This window comes from Carettochelys insculpta, chromosome 6, assembly GCF_033958435.1.
Source record: "Carettochelys insculpta isolate YL-2023 chromosome 6, ASM3395843v1, whole genome shotgun sequence".
Classification (NCBI taxonomy): Eukaryota; Metazoa; Chordata; order Testudines; family Carettochelyidae; genus Carettochelys; species Carettochelys insculpta.
In genome coordinates this window covers 81,069,822-81,091,107 of record NC_134142.1, presented here as the reverse complement: position 1 = coordinate 81,091,107, position 21,286 = coordinate 81,069,822, and the positions used below count along the sequence as shown (strand labels likewise).

The window sequence follows — 21,286 nt, the reverse complement described above, 5'->3', positions numbered from 1 at the left end:
ACTTTGCACCTCTTCACACAGGGAAGAGTGGGTGGAGGGGCAGCTGAGAGTACAAGCTACATCTACACTAGGAGCTAAAATCAAGTTTATTGCAATCAATTAACACTAGGCTTTATCAATTCGATTTTGAGCATCCTCACCTTCCCACATAGTCCCCACAAAATCGAGTTTTTGCAGCCACACACAAGTTGCCAAAATCAACTGTTGCAGCAGGGTATTGTGGGAGCCTATCCCAGAGTTTCCAGAGCCCTGTAGAATTCTGGTGATTTTTTTTTTCCATTGGTGCAGCATGTGGGGGGAAAAAAATGCCCCACTAGTGGCTGTGGGTATCCAACAACATCTTCCCACATTTCATTTCCCTCATTCCCCTGCTGTGTTAAACAATTTTCCTTTTTTCATTTTTGCCTGTATAAGAGATGTGCTTTTTACAATGAGGAGAGGTATAAGAGGTAGTAAAGCACTTGAAGTTAGAAAAAAGATTTCAGGTTTCCCAACAGACAGGTTTTCAAAGCGGGATGCAAAAGCACTGGATTTTTGGAGGCTTGTATCTGGGTTTAGACTTCCTGGCAAAGAAGACCTTTTAGAACAAGAATTTAAGTGCTACACTGAAAATGCAGTGGATCATGGAATCTGTTATGGCTGCTTTGGTTGCTCACTGACATTCTGAGGTGGGACCGAGCAGGCCCAGGCTTGGATCTAGGTATAGGCCTGGCAAAGAAGACCCTTAGAACAAGAATTTTCATCCTTGTAACCACTGCAAAAACTGGAAATGCATGTCTACGTAGTAAACACGAGCATAACATTGAAAATGCAATGTATCATAAAATCACTTATGGCTCAGGGCAGCTAAAAGACAAAATGTAGCCAGCCCCAAAAATTGTGACTGCTGAGGGGAAGTCTCCCTGGGTGACTAAAAGACCCCTGACTATAGCCAGCCCCAAAAATCGTGACTGTCTGGAGTGACGTCTTTTGGGTGGCTAAAAGACCCCGACAATAGCCAGCCCCTTGGCCTTTGGATAAAGCACATACAAGAATTTCCTCTGAGAGGACAGCCACTCTAGTAACAAAGCATTACCTTCTGTTGCCCAAAAATCGTGACCACCCAGGGTGACTTCCCCTGGGTGGCTAAAAGACCCCCAACTACAGCCAGCTCCCCAGTATCCAAGCTGCCAAGGGAGCCTTCCCCTGGTTGGCTACAGGACCCTTACTGAGCACAAACCGCCTGGCACCTTGTGCAGCATGTCCTTTTATTGGTTTGGGGGTCAAGCCACATGCTGCGGCTGGGTGTAGAAAAGTTCTAGACTCTGTGGCACTTCCGGTGGCAGGGAAGGAGCAGAATGTAGGAGTCAGGACAAAATGTGAAGAGCTGAAAAGTTTCTCTGCCAAGCATGACACTCACCCACAAACTAGCTGATGTGGGGCAGGGATGGGGTGCGGGGGTGGCAGTGGCTGGTGCCAGGCAGCACAGAAAAGAAGGCAGCTAGCAGAGGTGGGCACACAACCACAGACCCTACAACTGTGCTAATAGCAAATAAACATAGACATTTTTTCCCCCCTCTCATGACCCTACATCCACAGGCTTCCAGGAGCCAAATTGAAACAGTGTTCCTGTTGCCTAATTCCCGATGGAAGAGGCCAGAGCAGACAATTGTGGGGCACATATGGGACATCTCTGGAGGCTAATGAATTTGATCTAAAAGCATGGTGCTTCCTCACTGCCCTTCATTTAGAATTTTTAATTTGAACTGAAGACTACACCTGTCAGGTTACTACAATATTATGATATCAATATTAAGTTGATTTTAGTGCACCATAAATTGAGCTAATGGAATTTGCACTGAGGACAGGCATTTGCTAAAATTGGATAAAATGACTTAATTGATATTATCTTGTGGTATAGACATAGCCACAGACTGTGCACAGAAGTCGCATAATGAACTCGGAACCCAAAACCCCTCTTCTCAGCAACTCTTTTTTTTCCAAATCTTTACTATCTACTCTTTCTTCATGCTTTTCATTGTTCCTGTGTTTGCAGGGATCAGATGCAATCAATGGGTGGGGGATAGCCAGTTAAGACAAACCTGATGATTTTTTATAAAATCTGTGTTAATTAAATTACAGAAGAAAGAGGTTTATCTTTGTTGCCGCCCTAATCTTCCTTCGTTCCAATAGGAAACATGGATGTTTGCTTACCACTGGAGGGGTATGAGAGCAATGCAATGTGGGAAGATGTCAAATACCAGTGAACATACCCAGAATGCTATGGGGATGAGGGAACTGTGGGATTGGTTCCCACAATGCACTGCTGCAACTGTTTGCCAGTTCAGTATGGAAGCAATAAATGGACTTTGTGAGGAGCACATAGGGAGGTGAGGATAGTCAAATTCTAATTTATAAAATCCAGGGTTATAAAATAATAAATTTTGAATTTATCTTTGTAGTGTATGGCACAGCCTTCGTTAGCTAGGCTGAAAAACTGTACCACCAATAGTCTTTTTTTTATTTAAAATTCTATAGTCCCAGAAGAGCTAGGGGATCACTGCTGCAGGAATTTTTACTTCAACATTTGGTGCCTATTTTTAAAGGGAAAAAACTATACTTTTCCCCCCCAAAAAAAGTCTATTTTTTTTCTCTAAAGAACTGGCCTTAGTCTATGAGAACCCAAGACCGGTGAACACCAAGAATTAAGCAATAGGGTTGAGGGTTTTTTCCCTCAGAATCGTTTTGCCACGGTCAACAAAGACAACCTTTACTTTTATTTAAAAATAACTTCATTCCTGTTCTCTTACTACCCTTATTTCATCTAGTAATTCGTAGTGAATCTTGTTCCCCCAAAATGTGTCAATGCTATTTCTTCAAATTTTCACAGAAAACCACGCTAGATAATTATTTTTCTTTCTGATATTAGCCATCACCTTGTATGGTACCTAATTTCAGGTTTTGGTTCCTAAATAACACATTGTGGAGACATATTTTAGTCTTTTCAAGTAGACAGGCTCTATTTGTGATGAAAGCTGCCTATAGAACTGATATGATTTATTTAAACTGCCCCTCACGTTGTGTAGGACTTCTGAAGACCACTTCTTAGAAGTATACTGTCCCGGAATGGGTGAACGATTAGTTGCTTTGAGGGTATTAATGAATTAGACCTTTGGGCATTTCAGGCAAAATTCAGGCCTCTATGTCTTAGCCTACAATTCAGAAGTCTTGCTCATATACCTCTGCTGGCACAACTCTCTTAGGCTAAGGTTATGGTGCCTTTTTCCTGTGCTGCAACTTCATGGCTCATGGTCGTGGGAGAACATGTCTCTGCATGCAGCAAGTTACTGCACTGTATACAGCCAGTGTGCTCCCAGTGCAGTTAGGTGCTTCCCTTTTGGAGGTGCTTTGCCTAGAGCCAGGGTGTCCAACTAGTTCTGAAGCAATAGTCGCTTTACTGAAGTAGCCACTGTATTCTGAAAATGTATTTATTGTTCAAGCTAACTAGTTACACCATGACCCAGAGCACTGGGAAAGCTCTCAGAGCTCCTGCTATGGTCACACTGCTGTGTTTAAAGTGCTGCCACAGCAGTGTAGTCCACAACCCCTGACGCTGAAGAATTGCCTTCTGAGATCGTAAATGGGTCCTTGGCAAGGAGGCTTTATTTTGGCTCTGCGAACAAATATATATGGCGGGTGCCTTCACTCTGATATATGGTGCTTTGACCACTCAGGGCAGAGCACCTGACCAGAATCTGGCCCACAGTATTGAATGTCTGTGATTACATCTTAGAACATTCCCAATACAGTCATCCCTCACTATACGACCATAACTGGTTTCCAGATTTCTGCTCATAGGTGAAAAATCATAAGAGTGACACTAAATTACCATTAGAATACATGTAAAAGTCTCCAATTCATTCCAAGGGCTTGTAACTTGACATAAGCCAGTTGTTGAGGTACTTTTCTGATGTTTTTGAATAGTTTGGCACCAGAAATAGAATGTAGTATATGTGTGTAGTTCAGGGATTCCCAACCTATGGGTCAGGACCCAAACATGGGTCCCATTAGATTTGTTAAAGGTCGCCAGCTGGGCAGTTTCCAGCTCCATATGGCTGTTAAAGAAGCCATTTGCAGTTTCTTAATGCTGCTGCCTCAGGCAGATATCTATCACTAGCAATAGCTGCCATCTCCAGCAGTTATCTCTATTACTAGTGATAGCAGTTACTGTATGCCTAGGTGGTGAAACCTTAATACTTGAGTTAATTGCTGGGAGCAGGAGGGCTGGGGGAGCCACGCAGCCTAGCTGCCCTAGTGAAGAGGCTGTGGGGGGAGGAGGAGGAGTGTCTAAGGGTGGGGCTATTGAGGGATGGGGGGGGTCTAACACTGGGGGGAAATTTGGGGCTGCAGGGGGAGTCTAATGCTGGGGGTGGTTTGGGGCTCCTGTGGGGTGTAAAGCTGGGGGTGGTTTGTGACTGCTGGGGGGAATCTCAGGCTGGAGGCAGTTAGGGACCATGGGCGGGGGGCAGTTAAAACCTGGCGAAGGGTGAGGTCCGGGCGGGGGGGTCTAATACAGTCAACCCTGGAGTTACTCTGGGTTGTTGCTGCAACCCCTGCATAACTCAAATTTTCCTGCAAGGGAAGTAGAGCCAGGAACCACCAGGGCTGGTCAGTTTCCTGGCTCCCAGAGTGGTGGGAGCTGGGAACCAGGGGCAGGCTGGTTCCTGTCTCCCCATGGCTTGCAGGGAAGGGAAACTGATCAGCTCATGGCTGGTCAGTTTCACGTTCCTGACATTTCAGGGGAGGGAACCAGGCGAAGAGCCTTCTCCCTCTCTTCCCGCCCACCCTGAGGGCTGTCAGACAGCTGCATGTCTGAGAGAAGGGAGGGAGAAGGTTCCAGCTGCAGGTCTACCTGCCCCCAGCCAGGGACCCCACGGCTGGAGCTGAGCCGGCTGCAGGTTTTCCCACCCCCTGCTCAGGGACCCCACTCATATAAGCCAGGGAAGTTCACTAATATAATGAATAAAGGTAGGTATATATGTTCCTCATTTTAGTGAGTACTCATAAGTACTCATTAAATGAGGGATGGGTGTATTAATAAGAGGGGAGAAAATGTCCATACTAGGGTGGCAATAGGCTGTTGAATGTATTGCAGCCAAAAGAGGAATATAACTCATGAATGGTGATTTGGAATGGCTGTTAGATTCTTGGGTGTGTTTTTTCCAGAAGCTCTTCCATGAGGCATGGAGAGCTATTTTTTCCTACTTTAAATTAGCTTGTTAGCATACAACCAAAAATCTCCTCGGTACGGTGACACTTATCATAAATTAAATAGCTTAGTAGAATAACCTGGCTATGTGCATAACTCACATTGATTAATTGAGTTAAAACATTGATTGCTTTGGACTCTCTCTCTCTAATATCCCAAGAAAGAAATAAAATTGTCTACTGTTTACATTCTTTCTTTTATGCATCACATGCACACGTCTGCCACTCTAAACTCTGCCCACAACTCTGGCGAGCAGTCTGACAACATACCCAGTCAAAGCTCAACCCACAGCAGTTTCCAAGGTAACCAACACACTGTTTGAAATGCACTGCTAACATCAGAAGGGGGGAAGAAAAGAAAGCAAATTGCTGCATGTATTTTTTGATATTTTTATTTATACTATAAGAAGTACAAAACAATTTAAATACTATGACCTAGCTTAGCTGGCATTGCCTGCTCTGTTGTGTCATAAGAACACCCTAGTTAAGGACTAAGTTTGTTTGTTTGCTCCCTAGGCAAACACTGCTGTGAATAGTAGGATTGCATCTACAGAGTGTGGAGGGGGATAGCAAAGCAGCTATGGAGAAGGTCTTCTAGCCCAATGACCGGGCTAGCACAGCATAGCCGTGTCTACACGTGCACGCTACTTCAAAGTAGCGGCACTAACTTTGAAATAGCGCCCGTCACGGCTACACATTTTGGGCGCTATTTCGATGTTAACATTGACGTTAGGCGGCGAGACGTCGAACCCACTAACCCCATGAGGGGATGGGAATAGCGCCCGACTTCGAAGTTGAACGTTGAAGTAAGGCACGTGTAGACGATCTGCATCCCGCAACATCGAAATAGTGGGGTCTGCCATGGTGGCCATCAGCTGAGGGGTTGAGAGACGCTCTCTCCAGCCCCTGCGGGGCTCTATGGTCACCGTGTGCAGCAGCCCTTAGCCCAGGGCTTCTGGCTGCTGCTGCTGCAGCTGGGGATCCCTGTTGCATGCACAGGGTCTGCAACCAGTTGTCGGCTCTGTGGATCTTGTGGTGTTTAGTGCAACTGTGTCTGGGAGGGGCCCTTTAAGGGAGCGGCTTGCTGTTGAGTCCGCCCTGTGACCCTGTCTGCAGCTGTGCCTGGCACCCTTATTTCGATGTGTGCTACTTTGGCGTGTAGACGTTCCCTCGCAGCACCTATTTCGATGTGGTGCTGCGCAACGTCGATGTTGAACGTCGACATTGCCAGCCCTGGAGGACGTGTAGACGTTATTCATCGAAATAGCCTATTTCAATGTCGCTACATCGAAATAAGCTACTTCGATTGTAGGCTTCACATGTAGACGTAGCTATGTTGCGCGCTATTCATTTTGAAGTTGAAATCGACCTTAGGTGGCGAGATGTCGAAGTTGCTAACCCCATGAGGGGTTCGGAATAGCGCCCTACTTGGAAGTTGAACATCGAAGTAGGGCATGTGTAGACCATCCGCATCCCACCACATAGAAATAGCGGGGTCCGCCATGGCGGCCATCAGCTGAGGGGTTGAGAGATGCTCTCTCTCCAGCCCCTGCGGGGCTCTATGGTCACCGTGTGCAGCAGCCCTTAGCCCAGGGCTTCTGGCTGCTGCTGCTGCAGCTGGGGATCCCTGTTGCATGCACAGGGTCTGCAACCAGTTGTCGGCTCTGTGGATCTTGTGGTGTTTAGTGCAACTGTGTCTGGGAGGGGCCCTTTAAGGGAGCGGCTTGCTGTTGAGTCCGCCCTGTGACCCTGTCTGCAGCTGTGCCTGGCACCCTTATTTCGATGTGTGCTACTTTGGCGTGTAGACGTTCCCTCGCAGCGCCTATTTCGATGTGGTGCTGCCCAACGTCGAAGTTGAACGTCGACGTTGCCAGCCCTGGAGGACGTGTAGACGTTATTCATCGAAATAGCTTATTTTGATGTCGCTACATTGAAATAAGCTATTTAGATGTAGCGTGCACGTGTAGACGTAGCCCATATGAGCTAAATTAATCTGTCTGTGTTACATTATATGTTTGGTGACATGGAGAGTGAGACTTTGAGGTGGGGAATGGAGAAGAAGCTCTTTATGTGGCCTACAAATTATTGTGCTGCCTGCTCCCTGACCCTTTCTCTTTTTGTGGATTATTTTGTTAATGCTGGATAGCAGGGTAGACAGGATTGTGAACAGGAGTATATGTAAGAGGTGATCACCCAGGAAGGTTTAAGTTCACCTTATCCATAACATGTGCCAGGACTTTAGGATGGAATATGTTTCCTCTGGAAATCCTTGTGAATATGCTATTGAAAGGCACAGTTGAAAATAAAACACTACTGGTAGCTTTGCACATAGTAGAGAAGCTGAGGAATGTTATGTCTCACTGCATATTTTTTCTTTCCTCTCATCTACCTTGGAAACGGGGATAGAACCAAAATGTATTTTCCTGCTATAGCAACATCTGGCTGCTAGCTAACAGTACTGAGAGCGCTGAATTTTTTTTTTTAAACTTAAACCTGTTTTTCTGATTTTTCATTTTGTCTAAAATTGGCTTCTGAAACAGGCCTGTGACAAACTGGGAATGGGAGCCAAGGGAGAGATTTCACAGGAAGTTTCACTACCTTTTGATATAATCAGGGTTTTGTCAGTGGTATGCAGGGCATGGTCTGTGTGGGTCACTTCAATATTCTTCTTTTGGGAGAAGTTCTTCGAGATCACTGCATGTCATCAACTACAGAAGCTAGCATGTGTATATGGGAGCAGATGCATAATACATATACATCACATCCCACACAATAATGTCTTCTCTTGTCCACAGGGTACACACCTGTGGCTTGTTACAAATATATATTTGAATGATCTATAGCTATTTTAAATCTAGCCTTTATAGCTCTGGGCAATTTATCTTGCAGGTAACAGTCACAGCTTTTTCTCTGTGAAAGTGGGTTACATCTTCCTCAAAGGTTCTACTCCCTATTTATTTCCATTCCAAGACTCTCTGCTTGATTTTTTTTTTGAACCATGGTTAAGCCTAAAGCAGGAGTCAGCAACTTTTCCAAGGCAGAGTGCTGATATTTGACCTCCGTATACTGTCTGAGTGCTGGTGATTTTTTTTTTTTAAAAGCCCCTAACAATCCTACTTAACAGCTTCATTAAATGAATTAAGATACAGAGCTTTACCGTTTTGGTCTGTAAATCTCCATCAGGTTGGTTTTCTTTTTTAAATATCCAAATATGTCTGGGATTTCAATACAGGCTGAATGTCTCTTATCCCAGATTCTCTGGTCTGGCAACATCCATGGTCTCAGCCAGTCTGGCAGGCAACATTACAAGGCTGGCAGCACAGCTGCTGCCAGATCCAGGTGGGGAGCCCCAGTGGCCAGGGGCTCAGAGCTGCTGTTGGCCCTCGGCAGGGAGCCACTACCAACTGGTGGAGGGGGCAGTGATAATGAGATAACTGCTCCCCTTCACCTAGCCTGCTGCTGCCCAGACCCACACTCTCAGCCTGTTCCTTTACCCTACATGCCATTTAGACCATTCAAATCCCAACCCAGTCCTGCACCGTCCCTCCCAACCAGACCCCAAATACCCTGCCCTAGAGAGACGGAGAGAAACCAACCTGCAGCAGGTTCTGTAGGGCTGTGTGACGGGGGCTCTGGCCCCAGCCCTGTGCCCCCATGGGGCTTCTGGTCCTGCAACCCTCAGAAGAGGCTTGTGTGGCAAGGGCTGCCACAGTAGGGATCTGGCCCCAGCTCTGTGCTGTGGTGGTGGCCTGCGCACCAGGGGCTCTGGACTCTCCTGTGCTGCATGGGGGAAGAAGGGGTGGGGCTGAGCTCCCACCACATTCCTTATTAAATCGACTTGGGTGTAAAAAGTGGCGTGCTGTGGTTTGCTGACCCCTGGACTAAAGCACGCTACTTCCATCTTCCTTTTGTGCACAGGAACTGGTGGTGAATGCCTCCCAAAAGTATGTATAGTAGCATGCTCTCAATCTTCTGGGGGGCCTTCTTTGCAGAGTGGGTTCCAGTTTGAAACAGAAATCCTCTGAGGCAAATTAAAAAAAAAAAAAAAAAAAGTGAGATGAGGGTGATAAGATCTGTAAGTTCTCTGTTTGAAGCAGCAACTCGTATTTAGGTGGTAGGAGACAAACACCAGTCCAACAAAACAATTTGTTAGGAGATGTATGGCCACAGAGGTTTTGTGTGTGTGTTTTTTTTTTTTAAACTTCATCTCCATTTCACAGGAAGGGGGACAATCATTTATATGAAACTTTTTCTTGTCTCTTTATAGACTACTCTTCACATGTCTTGTGAGTTGATCCACCTGTGTACAGAATCTATTTCACTTTTTTTTCTGTATTTAAAAGTGTGCTACAATTCACAATGCAAAGGCAGCTCTGTATAAGTTTTTAAATGTGTAACTTTTAGGAGGGTTTGAATTTGAAAAGTAATTTTAAAATGAAAACATATCCACTTAGTAAGTGCTTCAAGGATTTAGAGTTTCTACATTAGTGTTGCCAGTGCTTGGTCAAAGTTCAGCCTTTGATTATTTTGAATATGGTGTAGAAGCAAAATCTGACCAAAGTGATTTTTTTTTTTTTTTTTGCAGGTATAAATACAATAAATGATCAGATATCAAGGACAGCCTTTCCAGAAAAGGGAACATAATCTAGTGGTTAATTTAAGACTATGGGCCAAATGATGCCACAGGAGTGAGCATGGCAAACTTGGGAGTAGGGTCTTAAATTGTACAAAAACTTAAACTCTTCTATTGAATTTGTGTTGCAAATTATCAAGTCACTGGAATGCAGTGGTGGTTTTAGGGACAATTTTAGGCAACCCTGTGGTGGTGGGTTTGTTTTGTTTCTCAAACCAAACTGTAGCAATGGGAAATCCCCATGCAAAAGTGTTTTATGCCCAAGATATTGGCTTGTTTGTAATTGGCATGCACTCTAGTGTTTTCTGGAGGTGACAACCATGTTGAATACCTTTAAGTTGCTCTATGGTAGCTCAAAATGTCATACTGGTCCAAATGATAATCATTTCATGACAGATTTTTGGTAGGTTTATGGACTATCACAGTGGTCCCTGTATCTAGGAATAAATACCCCAGCCTTGTTGAATGGAGCCCATAAAAATCTTTGCTTGAAAAACAGCTACCATTGTTCTGCAGGAGACAGAAGAGGAGGCTGCCCCAGATCATAACATTTCATTTTATTTTAGAGACTGCTTGAAAAGCTTTCTAGTCTCCAAGAGTTGAGAATATTTTGATGGAAAAACCTTAACCACATGCAGGTATTTTTATTCTTTCTGAAAATAAGTATGGCAATAGATAACTACTTATCCAGTATCCTCTCCACAAAGATGAGTTTCCTAACCCCTACATTACATGATCATTTAATATTTTATGGGTTTCATTCAGGTAGAGAGAAACTACCCAGTGGAGACACTAAGGATTGCTGCAGTTCTTGTGTGGATGTGGCTCGTTGATGCAGGATCCCTGTCTTTAGATCTATGAGATTTCCTTTTGGACCACATGTGACATGAGACCCAAAAATAGTGATTGATTCCCTTTCTAGCCTTGTAATCTATGAATCTATGTGATCATCTAGTCAGACGTCCTGTATTGCACAGGCCAGAGTACTTGCATAGAATTCCTAGAGCAGTGTTTTGTAAACCATGTGTTCCACGGAACATGTGTTCCATGAACAATTCTCAGGGGTACCATGACTGTTTGGAAAAATACACTGATGGTCTATATTTTCTGTTAAAAGCAGATGGAATGTTACTGCTTCGTTGCTATGACACCTGATTAAATATCTTTTTTTTTGTTTTGTTTTGTTTTTTTTTGTTTTTGCTGTTTATGTTGCTGTTTGGGTGGTGGTTTGTTTTGGTTTTTAGTCTACGACAATAGCTTTTGGAAGAAAATTTTCATTGTTGCATGTAAAAATATTGTATTTTGTGGTCTCAAAAGCTTAAACTGTTTTTGAGCCCATCTACTTTAAAAAAAAATCTTCATGTTAAAAATGATCAATGATGTAGAATCTGACAGAAGCCTTTAACTATTGGAACAATTTGCAATTAATCTCTGTTAAAAATATATGCCCTATTTTCAGTCTGAATTTCCCTATAGTCAGTTTCCAGCCATTAGACTGTTATACCTTCCTCAGTTAGCTGGGAGAACTCATTACTACATATTTGTTGCACACACAGTAAGTGATAACCAAATAACTCCTTTGATATCTCTTTGCTAAACCAAAAAGATTGAGCTCTGAGTCTGTCACTGCAATGCATGTTTTCTAGTCCTTTTAGTCATTCTCATGCAGCCATTACACCAGTCCCAAACACAGAGGTAAAATGACCTCTCTGCTCCTATTCAAGAGTCCCCTGTTTACAAATCCAAGGACTGCATTAGCCCTTTTGGCCATAGGAGTGCATGTTTGGTTGATCATTCATCATGATTCCCAAATCTCTGTCGGTATCTGCCTTCCCAGGATGCAATCCCCCCTCCTGAAAGTAGGCCCTCTGTCTTTAGCTCCTAGCTGTATTAAAAAATGCATTAATTTATTATTAAATAAATAAATAAATAAAAATGCATATTGATTGACTGAGCCAGCTTCTCAAGTCATCTAGACAACTCTGTCAGTGACCCATCCTCTTAATTTGTGCCATTCCTTCAATTTTTGCATCATCTGGAAACTTTATCAGCTGCAATTTTGTTTCCTTCCATATCATAAATAAACATGTTAAATAGCATATGGCCAAGAATCAATCCCAGAAGAACTGCATGAGAAACAAAACACTTGATGTTTCTCTATTTGCAATTATATTTTGAGCTATAAATTAGCCAGTTTTTTATCCATTTTATGTATGCCAAGTTAATTTTATATTAAGTATTTTAATAAAAATGTTGTGAGGTTCCAAGTCAAATGCCTTACAGAAGTCTCTTTATTATATCAGTATTACTTTTATTAAAAAAGTGCGATTTCATAAAAATTAAAAAAACGGGGACGATAAGATCTATTATCCATGAACTCATGTGGATTGGCATCTATACTATTATGAAAGGAGAGGTGTCTATCTGTCCCATTGTATTCATGAACCTACCCTTGACCCCACAGCCCCTCCAGCCTTTTCTTGCTACAAATCTGTGGACCCTACAGCTCTTCCCGCTACATCTGTGCTCACTCTGCCAGCCCATCTCCACATATGCCCACCCCCCGACTGTGGAACCCACAACTCTTGCAGCTGCTCCCCCATTTCCCATTACACCTCTGTGCTCCAACTGCAGAACAGTGAAGTGTCAGTGAAAAACCTCAGTAAGTGAAAATGTGATCTCTAACTAGCATCACTGACACGCTGTCTTTGGACACTGAGGTAAATAGGAGGATTGGAAAAGCAGCCACAACTCTGTCCAGACTCAGCAAGAGAGTGTGGAATAACAACAAGCTGTACACTCTCACCAAAATGCAAGTCTACAGAGCCTGCATCCTCAGCACCCTCCTTTATGGCAGCGAGACTTGGACCCTGTATGCCCGCCAGGAAAAGAGGCTGAACATCTTCCACTTGCGCTGCTTCAGGTGCATCCTTGGAATATCATGGAAGGACAGAGTGACCAACACCGCCGTCCTCGAGCAAGCTGGAATCCCAACCATGCACACCCTCCTCAGGCAGCGTCGACTCCGCTGGCTTGGCCACGTCCACAGGATGAATGATGGAAGGATTCCAAAAGACATCCTGTATGGTGAGCTAGCCTCTGGCAAAAGACCTCCCGGACGCCCCCAGTTGCGCTACAAAGATGTCTGCAAGAGAGACCTCAGAGAGGTAGACATCGAGCTGTAAAACTGGGAAGAACTAGCAGATGACCGCAGCAGATTACGGCAAGGGTTACACAAGGGCCTTCAGAAGGGCGAGATGAAGATCAGACAGCTAGCAGAGGAGAAGTGAGCACACAGAAAGCACAATAAGGACTTGCCAGACACCCACTACATCTGCAAGAGATGCAGCAAGGACTGTCACTCTCGTGTGGGTCTTCATAGTCACAATAGACACTGTAAATGAAGTCCTCAATTGAAACTTTAAAGGGTGTGATCGATAGTCTATGCAGACTGAAGGATGCCTACTACTGATCTCTAACTAACCCAGTAATGGATATGGGTGAGTTGAGTAGTGGAAGTGGTATGATCTCAGCAGCAGCAAGAAAAAGGTGAAGGAGAGCATCAGTCTCGTCAGTTTCAACAGGGGGAGAGAAGGAATATTCTGCTGAGAGGGGAAAAAATGAGCGAGCAAATCTCCCGCCTGAGCCAAGGAGAGAGACTGGAGGAGTACTGAGGCCTGTCAACATGCAGAAGCCACCTTTCACAGAAAGTTAGAGAAGATGTACACCAAAGAAACTGAGGTCCATCAACAGGCATGTTCCAACCTGAAAGGAGACCAAGACAGGAGGTATGCCAAAGAAATTACTGAGGCTTGTCAGCAGACATTGATTTTTATTTATAGCCACATATAATTGGCCATGAGTTGGGTAGGCAAGTCCAGAAACCTCAAGATATAGGCTGATCAGCAATCTTCCTATAGGACACCAAGGTGTAACATACAAGTTAGAGCTAACAATGTGCTCACACAAAATGTGGATACAGATGTAATCAGTGTCTGTAGGAAACATTGATGTTCTGTTTGTGTATGGGCCAAAATAAAATTTGATGGAAAAACCAACAAATATATATTGGTTTATATATTAGAAACAACTAATTCTATCTGTGCAAATAAGTCCTTCGGCTGTAGCCGCCACAAGAGGGCGGGACTTGCTGTTAATTATTACTATCCTCCTTTCATTCTTTTGAGTGGAGTCTTTTACGGGCCATTCTTTTTATCTTGTCTGGGCTTGATTGCAAGCCAATAGGCCTGTAATTAACCTAGTCATCCCATTTACTCTTTTTAAATATTGACAGATGAACTTCTCCCTCCCCCAGTGTTCTGGAATTTCTCAGTGCTCCAAGATTTATTAAACATCAACTTTAATGATCCAGCAAGTTTCTAAGCCAGCTCCTTAGGAACCCTTGGGATCAAGATATCCAGACTTCTTGTGGTTTTTTTTTTTTTTTTTAAAATGTCTGACTTTAGTCTTTGCTTTTTTAGAATCCTTCAGAGATACTAGTGCTGTGGTGTCCAATATGCTCCCCATTCACCACATATAGTGAACGGGGCAGTGGAGTGTGGTGAATGTGTGGCGTCCCTCTGGCCGCTCTACACATGCTTCCCACCATATGGGGACAAGTGCGTGGCAACAGGATTGGAGGCAGCTCCTCCGTCCTGGCAGGCTTCCGTCTCAGGGCAGCTCACGTGGTGCAGCTTCAGCCCTGGGGTGGCTTGAGGGGAGGTTGTGCCTGCAGCAGGATGCAGTACCGGCGGGGGGTGGGTGGGTACTGTGGTGATCCTTTACGTTTGTTTTGGACGCCACTGTACTAGTGGATTGGAGAGTGTGTTCTAGGATACAGCTATTTCATCTTTTTCCCAAATATGGACCAGAAATATTTAACCAAAAGTTTGTTGATGTGACAGTAGGGTCAGGAACGTGAAAGAGGGATTTATTTGAAAAGAGAGATTCTGGTCCTGGAGATGTGTTTAATGCAGTCTCACTTTTTTCACAAAAGTGTCTCCCAAGCTGTGGCATGGTTGACATTTCAAATGGTGTTTGGTTTTTTTGTTTTGTTTTTGTTTTTTGGCATGTATATTACCTATGCTTCATCATTTTTGCGTTCTAAAAATATTTTTTATTTTATGGATGTAAAGGTGGTACAAATTACACACTACTGTTTTCTTGTCTAATTTGTGTGTTGATGTATGAGAGCACATGCATCTCTTCCGATGCCTCCGTTTTCTTACCATTCGTTATGAATTATTCAGATGGTTTTGGTTGCAATCCCAAAGTCTAAAAATGCTTTTTTTTCCATTCTCCTTGTTATTACTTAAAAAGGGGTTGGGTATTTTTAGTCCAGTCGGGGGTGGGGCGGGGCGGCGGAGATCAGGTTAAGATTGGTTGTGAGGAGATTCTAGATGAAGATGTGGACAGCTTTGTCATCTAATTTTTGAGTAAGGAGACTTTTTTTTTCATAAGTGATGAAGGAAAAATTACTGCTAATCATGTATTCTGTGTGTATGAGAGTGATGTGGAATAGCTATATTATCAACTGCAAAATTAACAATATTCTCATTTGAAGAACTTAAGATCTTACTAATATTTTTTGAGGTATTTCTGGTGGCTTACATAGATATAAAACAAGAATATCTGTTTTCAAATTACCTAATGTTCTGCATATCTTGTTACTTTTCCTTCTCAAGTAGAGAAGTATTTAAAGATTTTTTTTTCTTCTATCTTTATGCAGAAACTCGGACGGATAGAGCAAAGAAATTGTTTAGACACTACACAGTTGGCTCATATGACAGCTTTGATGCTTTAAGGTAAGATGTCTTCCTTTCAGTTAACAATATTTGTGCTTAAACTAACCTCTTTAGATTTTCTTTTATATAAATATGGGATTATATCAATATATTATTCACATATGAAATGGATCTTCAAAAACTCAGCCCCAGCAATTTGAATGTATTTTAGTGCTAAAGAGAGAGGTAATTTAAGGCCCTGTTCCACAAGATGCTGAGTGTTCCCTACTGCCATTGAAGTTACTGGGAGTTCAAGATACTCGAGTGCTTTGTAGAATCTGGCCTTTGAAGATCTTTGCAATGTAAATGGAAGAATATATGGTTACAGTACCAAAAACACTGGTTCAAGAGCCATAAAATAGGTTCTCATACTTAGTTCAGTTTTCAGGGTGTTTCCCCATCTGAAGCAGTGTTTGTCTCATGAGCAGAATCCAGTTAAACCTAAATTGTGAGATGATTTTTTTTTTTTGCTTGCTGTTTCTGTTGAGTATCCATGTTTTGTTTAAAGAGGGAACCCCCTCTCCCTCTCTCACTAACTCACTCACTCTCACACTCTCTCTCTCTCTCTCTCTCCTGGCAGGGAGGGTAATCTTGCAGCACAAAACTCTTATGTTTTTTTCTGTAGCACTGGAAAAATAATCATGGCACTTGGAAGATGTTTAATTTTCCTCTCGTGATAATTTTCCTCTCCTTCTTGTCCTGACTATCTAATTAGGATTAAATTTTTCAGTATATGTGCTGAGCCTAAACCAGCATATTCACAAGTTCTGAAATGTTGTAGTTTGATTTAAGACATAGCCTCATAGCCAGGAAGTATTTTTAAAATATTTGCTGTTTGCATAAGCTCATATTCCATGTTAAACTCTCAACCTTGTTCTGAAGGTTAGTGAATAATTTTTGCTATTCCTGACGAAGCCTAAGTGAGTGACTGGTAGTGTTTTGGGGATTTTTTTATTTTTATTTTTATTTTATTTAAATAAACTTCCATCCCATCTGGCTCTCCCTAACCAGGCATGCAGTGCTGAAAAGGCAGCAAGATTTAGCGGTATTCCTCGGCACGTGAGGTGTAAACCTCTTTGGTGCCTGAGTGTATCAGGTTATACTTTTGAAAGGCTTCATCATGTAGCTAGAACACAAAATAATGCTTTATTGTCCTTGCTGGTGGACATGAGACTGTGTTGCTTGACTATTTTTACCCAATCCTATGTGTTGCTCTTGCAGTTTCCCGTATCCAATGTGTGGGAGGTTATAAAGCAGCTCTCTTGATGTTCTGACTTAGCAGGAGTGGACCTGGTTTCTCACCTTCCCTTTTGTGGTGAAGCCCATGACTGGGGCTTTATGCGGGAACCAAGATTGTACCAACATGGCTGTAAAAATGCCCAGGATAAAATTATACTAACTAGGCTTGTATATGCTGTACAGTGAGAACTACATAAAACTGTAACTGCCCTGATGTAGTATGAGATGCTAAATATTTAAATAGTTAGTATGTAGATGTCCACTGATTTGTTTGAAGATTTAGTGGTCTGTAAATCGCTAGCGATGAGGCTATTTCATCTATAAGGGATGGGGATGTTCTGATAAAACTAGAAACTTGAAAATAACTATTAGTACAACACTTCTGTGGGTGAGGAGGGCTTAATTTGAGGAAGTTGAGGGAAACTTTTTTCCTTGCTCAATTGGTTTGATAAGTATAGTGAGAGAAGGAAAGGATCATGGTATCCTTGATTGGAAATTAAGTATTAACACATTTCTCATGTAGGTCCATGCTTAGGCTTCTCAGGAGTATATTAAGAAGAGAAGGGAGCCTGGAGGAGCCCAGTACAACTTTGATAACTAGAGTATGGAAGAAAAATAATTACTTTTTTTCCTCCTGCAGTTACTAAGGTTACCCTACTGGACTCACTAGGAGTAGTAAAGATGACTAGGTGATAAAAATGAAGTTGGAGATAATGCAGAGGGGGTGGGAAGTAGTTGAAATTATGATAAAGGCTATCAAAAGACACTAAATAGTTCACTTAGCATATATGAAATAACACTTTCTTTGTATCAACTAAGGCATTATGTAGAAATACTGTACCATTCATTTATTTTAAATAACTTGAAGTCATAAGCTTCAAGAATAAGATCCTCATTTCACTTATTTTTGCCAATTGTATGAAACAATCCCATTGAGAAAGGCAAAGCTGTTTTTTAACTCCTGCACATACCAGAGCAGCGTCACCCCATTAATCTTTGTGTCCTGCAAAATGGCAGATTTGGTGTGTGATTTTTAAAATAGGTTCTTAAAAAAACCTCATTCCTTGAACCTGCAACATTAAGTACAAGATATTTAAGCAGCTGACGACAATTGTAAATCAGGGATCTATATATCTAAATAATTACATGGATGTTACCTGTAATCTGAGGGTGCGAAAAAGAGTCCATTTTTAAAAATGCCTAGGTGCTACAGATTTAGTTTCCAAATTAGGAGGTCTGCCGGGGGCGGGGAATTGAAAAGACTTCTAAGCTATTATAGTTGTGGGGTAAGGTACTGCTGACAGCAGTCTTGTTCCCATGCACTACTTCCAGATTAATTTTGATCACTTTTTCTGTCATGAGCCCAAGCCCTGGAAGGGGAGACAATAGGGCAAAAACTAGTTATTTTTTCAAAGTGATTGCTACTTTCATGAAGTTTTTGTTGCGGAAGCCAGAATTGAACAATAAGCAGTGCTTTGTTTAAACTCCTGCATTAGTTCTTTTGTAAAAGTGACTTTGTCCTTCGTGTGTCCCTTTCATTGTCTGAAATATGTTAGTGAAGAGCACTGCCTCCTTTTAGACCTGAACAGAAGTTAGTATGTGGCTGTCATCCATATTAGTAGGCTGATTACATGTTCACCAAACCTCTTGAATGTGGCATTTTTCATTTTAGGCAGGTGAAGTTTACTGAAGCTTAAACCGTTTTTTCCCACTGTGAAGGAGTTCAGGAATCCCCTGTCAGAAGCATAGTTTTTATATATATAATACGCTGCATAATGTCACCATGTTTTCCAATCCAAAACTATCTAAATGATTTGCAAAATGTGACAAGTGATGTTTCATGTGAGGTTAAGCAGGTATACCCCACTCACTCTGCAGTAGTGAGAACTAATGGATGTGTTGTGCTACCATCTGTGCCTCATTTTATATCTGTGATGCATAACATCTGGCATTTTAGGTTTTTAAAGTGAAGCTAGGATTGTCAGTTATGGGATTTATTTTAATGTTACATTAAACCTGATGGTGACTGAGGAATTTTTTTTCAGTGATCTGGAGCTTTAACTTTTCAGTGACTACACACGGTGTAACTCCTTTTGCTTATATTAAGTGTGTGCTATGAGAAGAACAGCTTACAAAATCAGCTTTACCCATGCTGCAATTTAATGCCCATGGTTGGCCCGTCAGCTGGCTCAGGCTTGGGCTAGCTGGTGGTTTGGTTGCTGTGTAGATTCTGTGGGTCAGGCTGGAGGCCAAGCTCTGGTATCTGTGCCCCTCACAGGTTGTAGAGCTTGGGTTGCAGCTCAGGCCAAAACTTCTATTCTGCAGTTAAACAATCCCTTTACTCTGAGCCCCATGAGTCCAAGTCAGCTGACATGGGCCAGACACGGGTATTTAATTGCAGGGTTGAAAGTCTTATAGCCTTCAGAAATTACAGAGATAATGTTTAGTATGGCTGTCATGAGCCAGTTAATTAGGCTGTAATCAAATTTGTGGTTTTAATCAATTTCCTTCAATTTAACGCAGACGGGGGAGGGGAGATGGAGTGGGGCGTGGGCAGAGAGGTACTGTTACAACTGTATGTAAACGGGTATCAAGTTGGTTTATGCAGTGGAAGCTGGCGTCAGACAAGCAGGAATAAACAGCCTTGTTCCCAGACATTAGGATCTTGCATCTATATCCCCAGAATTCAGCAATGTGCTTTGACAAGCTAAAGTTCCTCCTCCCTCTCAGTAGCCATATTGGCAAAGGCAGTATCAGACAGATTGGTGGTGATCACATCCTAGATCATTTAATGCGCATTGTCAAAACCAAAGAAATCTCATTGTCTCAGGCTCTGTTTATTTGATGCCCATTACATCTGCAACTTAAAGCTGAAAATATGAAAAGTAAATGAAAATGGACAGACCCCCCCCCCACAACATACAAGTTGATAAAAGTGTTCATCCTCTGCTCAAGGGAGTCCTCTGGGTACTTTCTTTTATTAATTAATGGCAGATTTCAAGAGTGCTTTCCCCCCAAGCCCACAAAAACAGGCTGTGACTTATCAGGAAAATGTTTTTGTGTAGCCCCAGTGCACTGTATCTGTTAAACAAAATCTGTGCATTTATCTGTAGTCCTAATTCTTAAAGTAAGCCCTTAAGATATATTGGATATCCCCCAAATGACTTGGGTAAAAACTCAGGTCATCCCCCAAGTCAAGGAGGACTGTGCAAATAACTGAGTCAGTTGATTCTCTGGCAGATACAAAAAAATTCCAAGTAAGGATTTGGTGCAACCCAAATAGAAACTAAAAAATTTCATGTTGAATAGTAACAGGGGAACAATGCTTGTCTATATACTATCAAAACAAAAAGCAGTCAAGTAGCACTTTAAAGACTAGCAAAATAATTTAGGTGAACTTTTCATGGGTCTGTCCCACGAAAGCTCACCTAATAAATTATTTTGCTAGTCTTTAAAGTGCTACTTGACTGCTTTTTGTGTTAAAAAATGTCAGTAGGCTTGGTAGTCAGTAGTTCCTCATCATTATAAAGAAAATTTTTCTGAGAGGGTCTCAGCTATCTGGCCACTTATTTTGGCATGTTACAGTTTTCAGGATTTATATTTGAAAGAGTCATAGTCAATTTAAACTTTTTTTAGAACACTTATTCAGGTGTCCAACAGACATTGTCTTGACTTTTTTTGTGGTGCTGGGAATAAAGATCCTATGTGTTCATTTGAAAACATTCAGGCATTAGTTCCGTAGGCATAGGAAAAAAAGTTGTGGAATAGTTTACTAATGACAACTACAGTTATTACTTGGCCATAAGCTCCAACTAAATTTGTCTCACCTTGGCAATGAGGCAGTGAAAGAAAATCTGACTTGATCATACTGCCAGTTTTGTCCCCTCCCCCACCATCAGTCTTGTCACTGTGAACATACCACAAATTGTGATGACACATCAGATATGCAACTATAAGAACAAGGAGTAAAATAGGATTTTAGTAGTAGCTTTTAACTCAGGGATATACAATTTGGATGTAATTTTATATCCGTCTTCTCTTGGAAATCTTGCACATAAGGGTTATCTTGCTCCTGGAATTGGCAATTGTCTCAGCATGTGTCACAATTCTGTCATGTCCTTGTCCATCTGTATTACACTTAAACTGGACAGATGTGTTTACAGGAGGTCTGGTCATAACTGACACGGGACAGGAAGTCAGAAAGGGCACTTCCGTTGACTGCAGTTTGGCTATCATCTATTTTAATTTCACTTATATTCCAAGTCCAGCATCCCTCGGGAAATGTCCTAAAGAGGAACTTTGGGGTTAGACGTTCACTTATGTGCACCAATCACTGGCAAATTAGCTAGTGGTTATTAATCAGATTTGCAGGATTGCATTAACA

The 21,286-nt window shown here is 42.3% G+C and overlaps 1 protein-coding gene across 1 annotated transcript in view; it reads left to right on the top strand.

Moving 5' to 3' along the window:
* The window catches only part of SHANK2 (SH3 and multiple ankyrin repeat domains 2), a 721,067-nt gene that overhangs the window by 454,123 nt on the left and 245,658 nt on the right, over positions 1–21,286 (top strand). Inside the window, exon 16 of the mRNA XM_074997460.1 lies at positions 15,609–15,684. Coding sequence (XP_074853561.1) covers positions 15,609–15,684 — 76 coding nt within the window. The remainder of the gene's footprint in view (positions 1–15,608; positions 15,685–21,286) is intronic.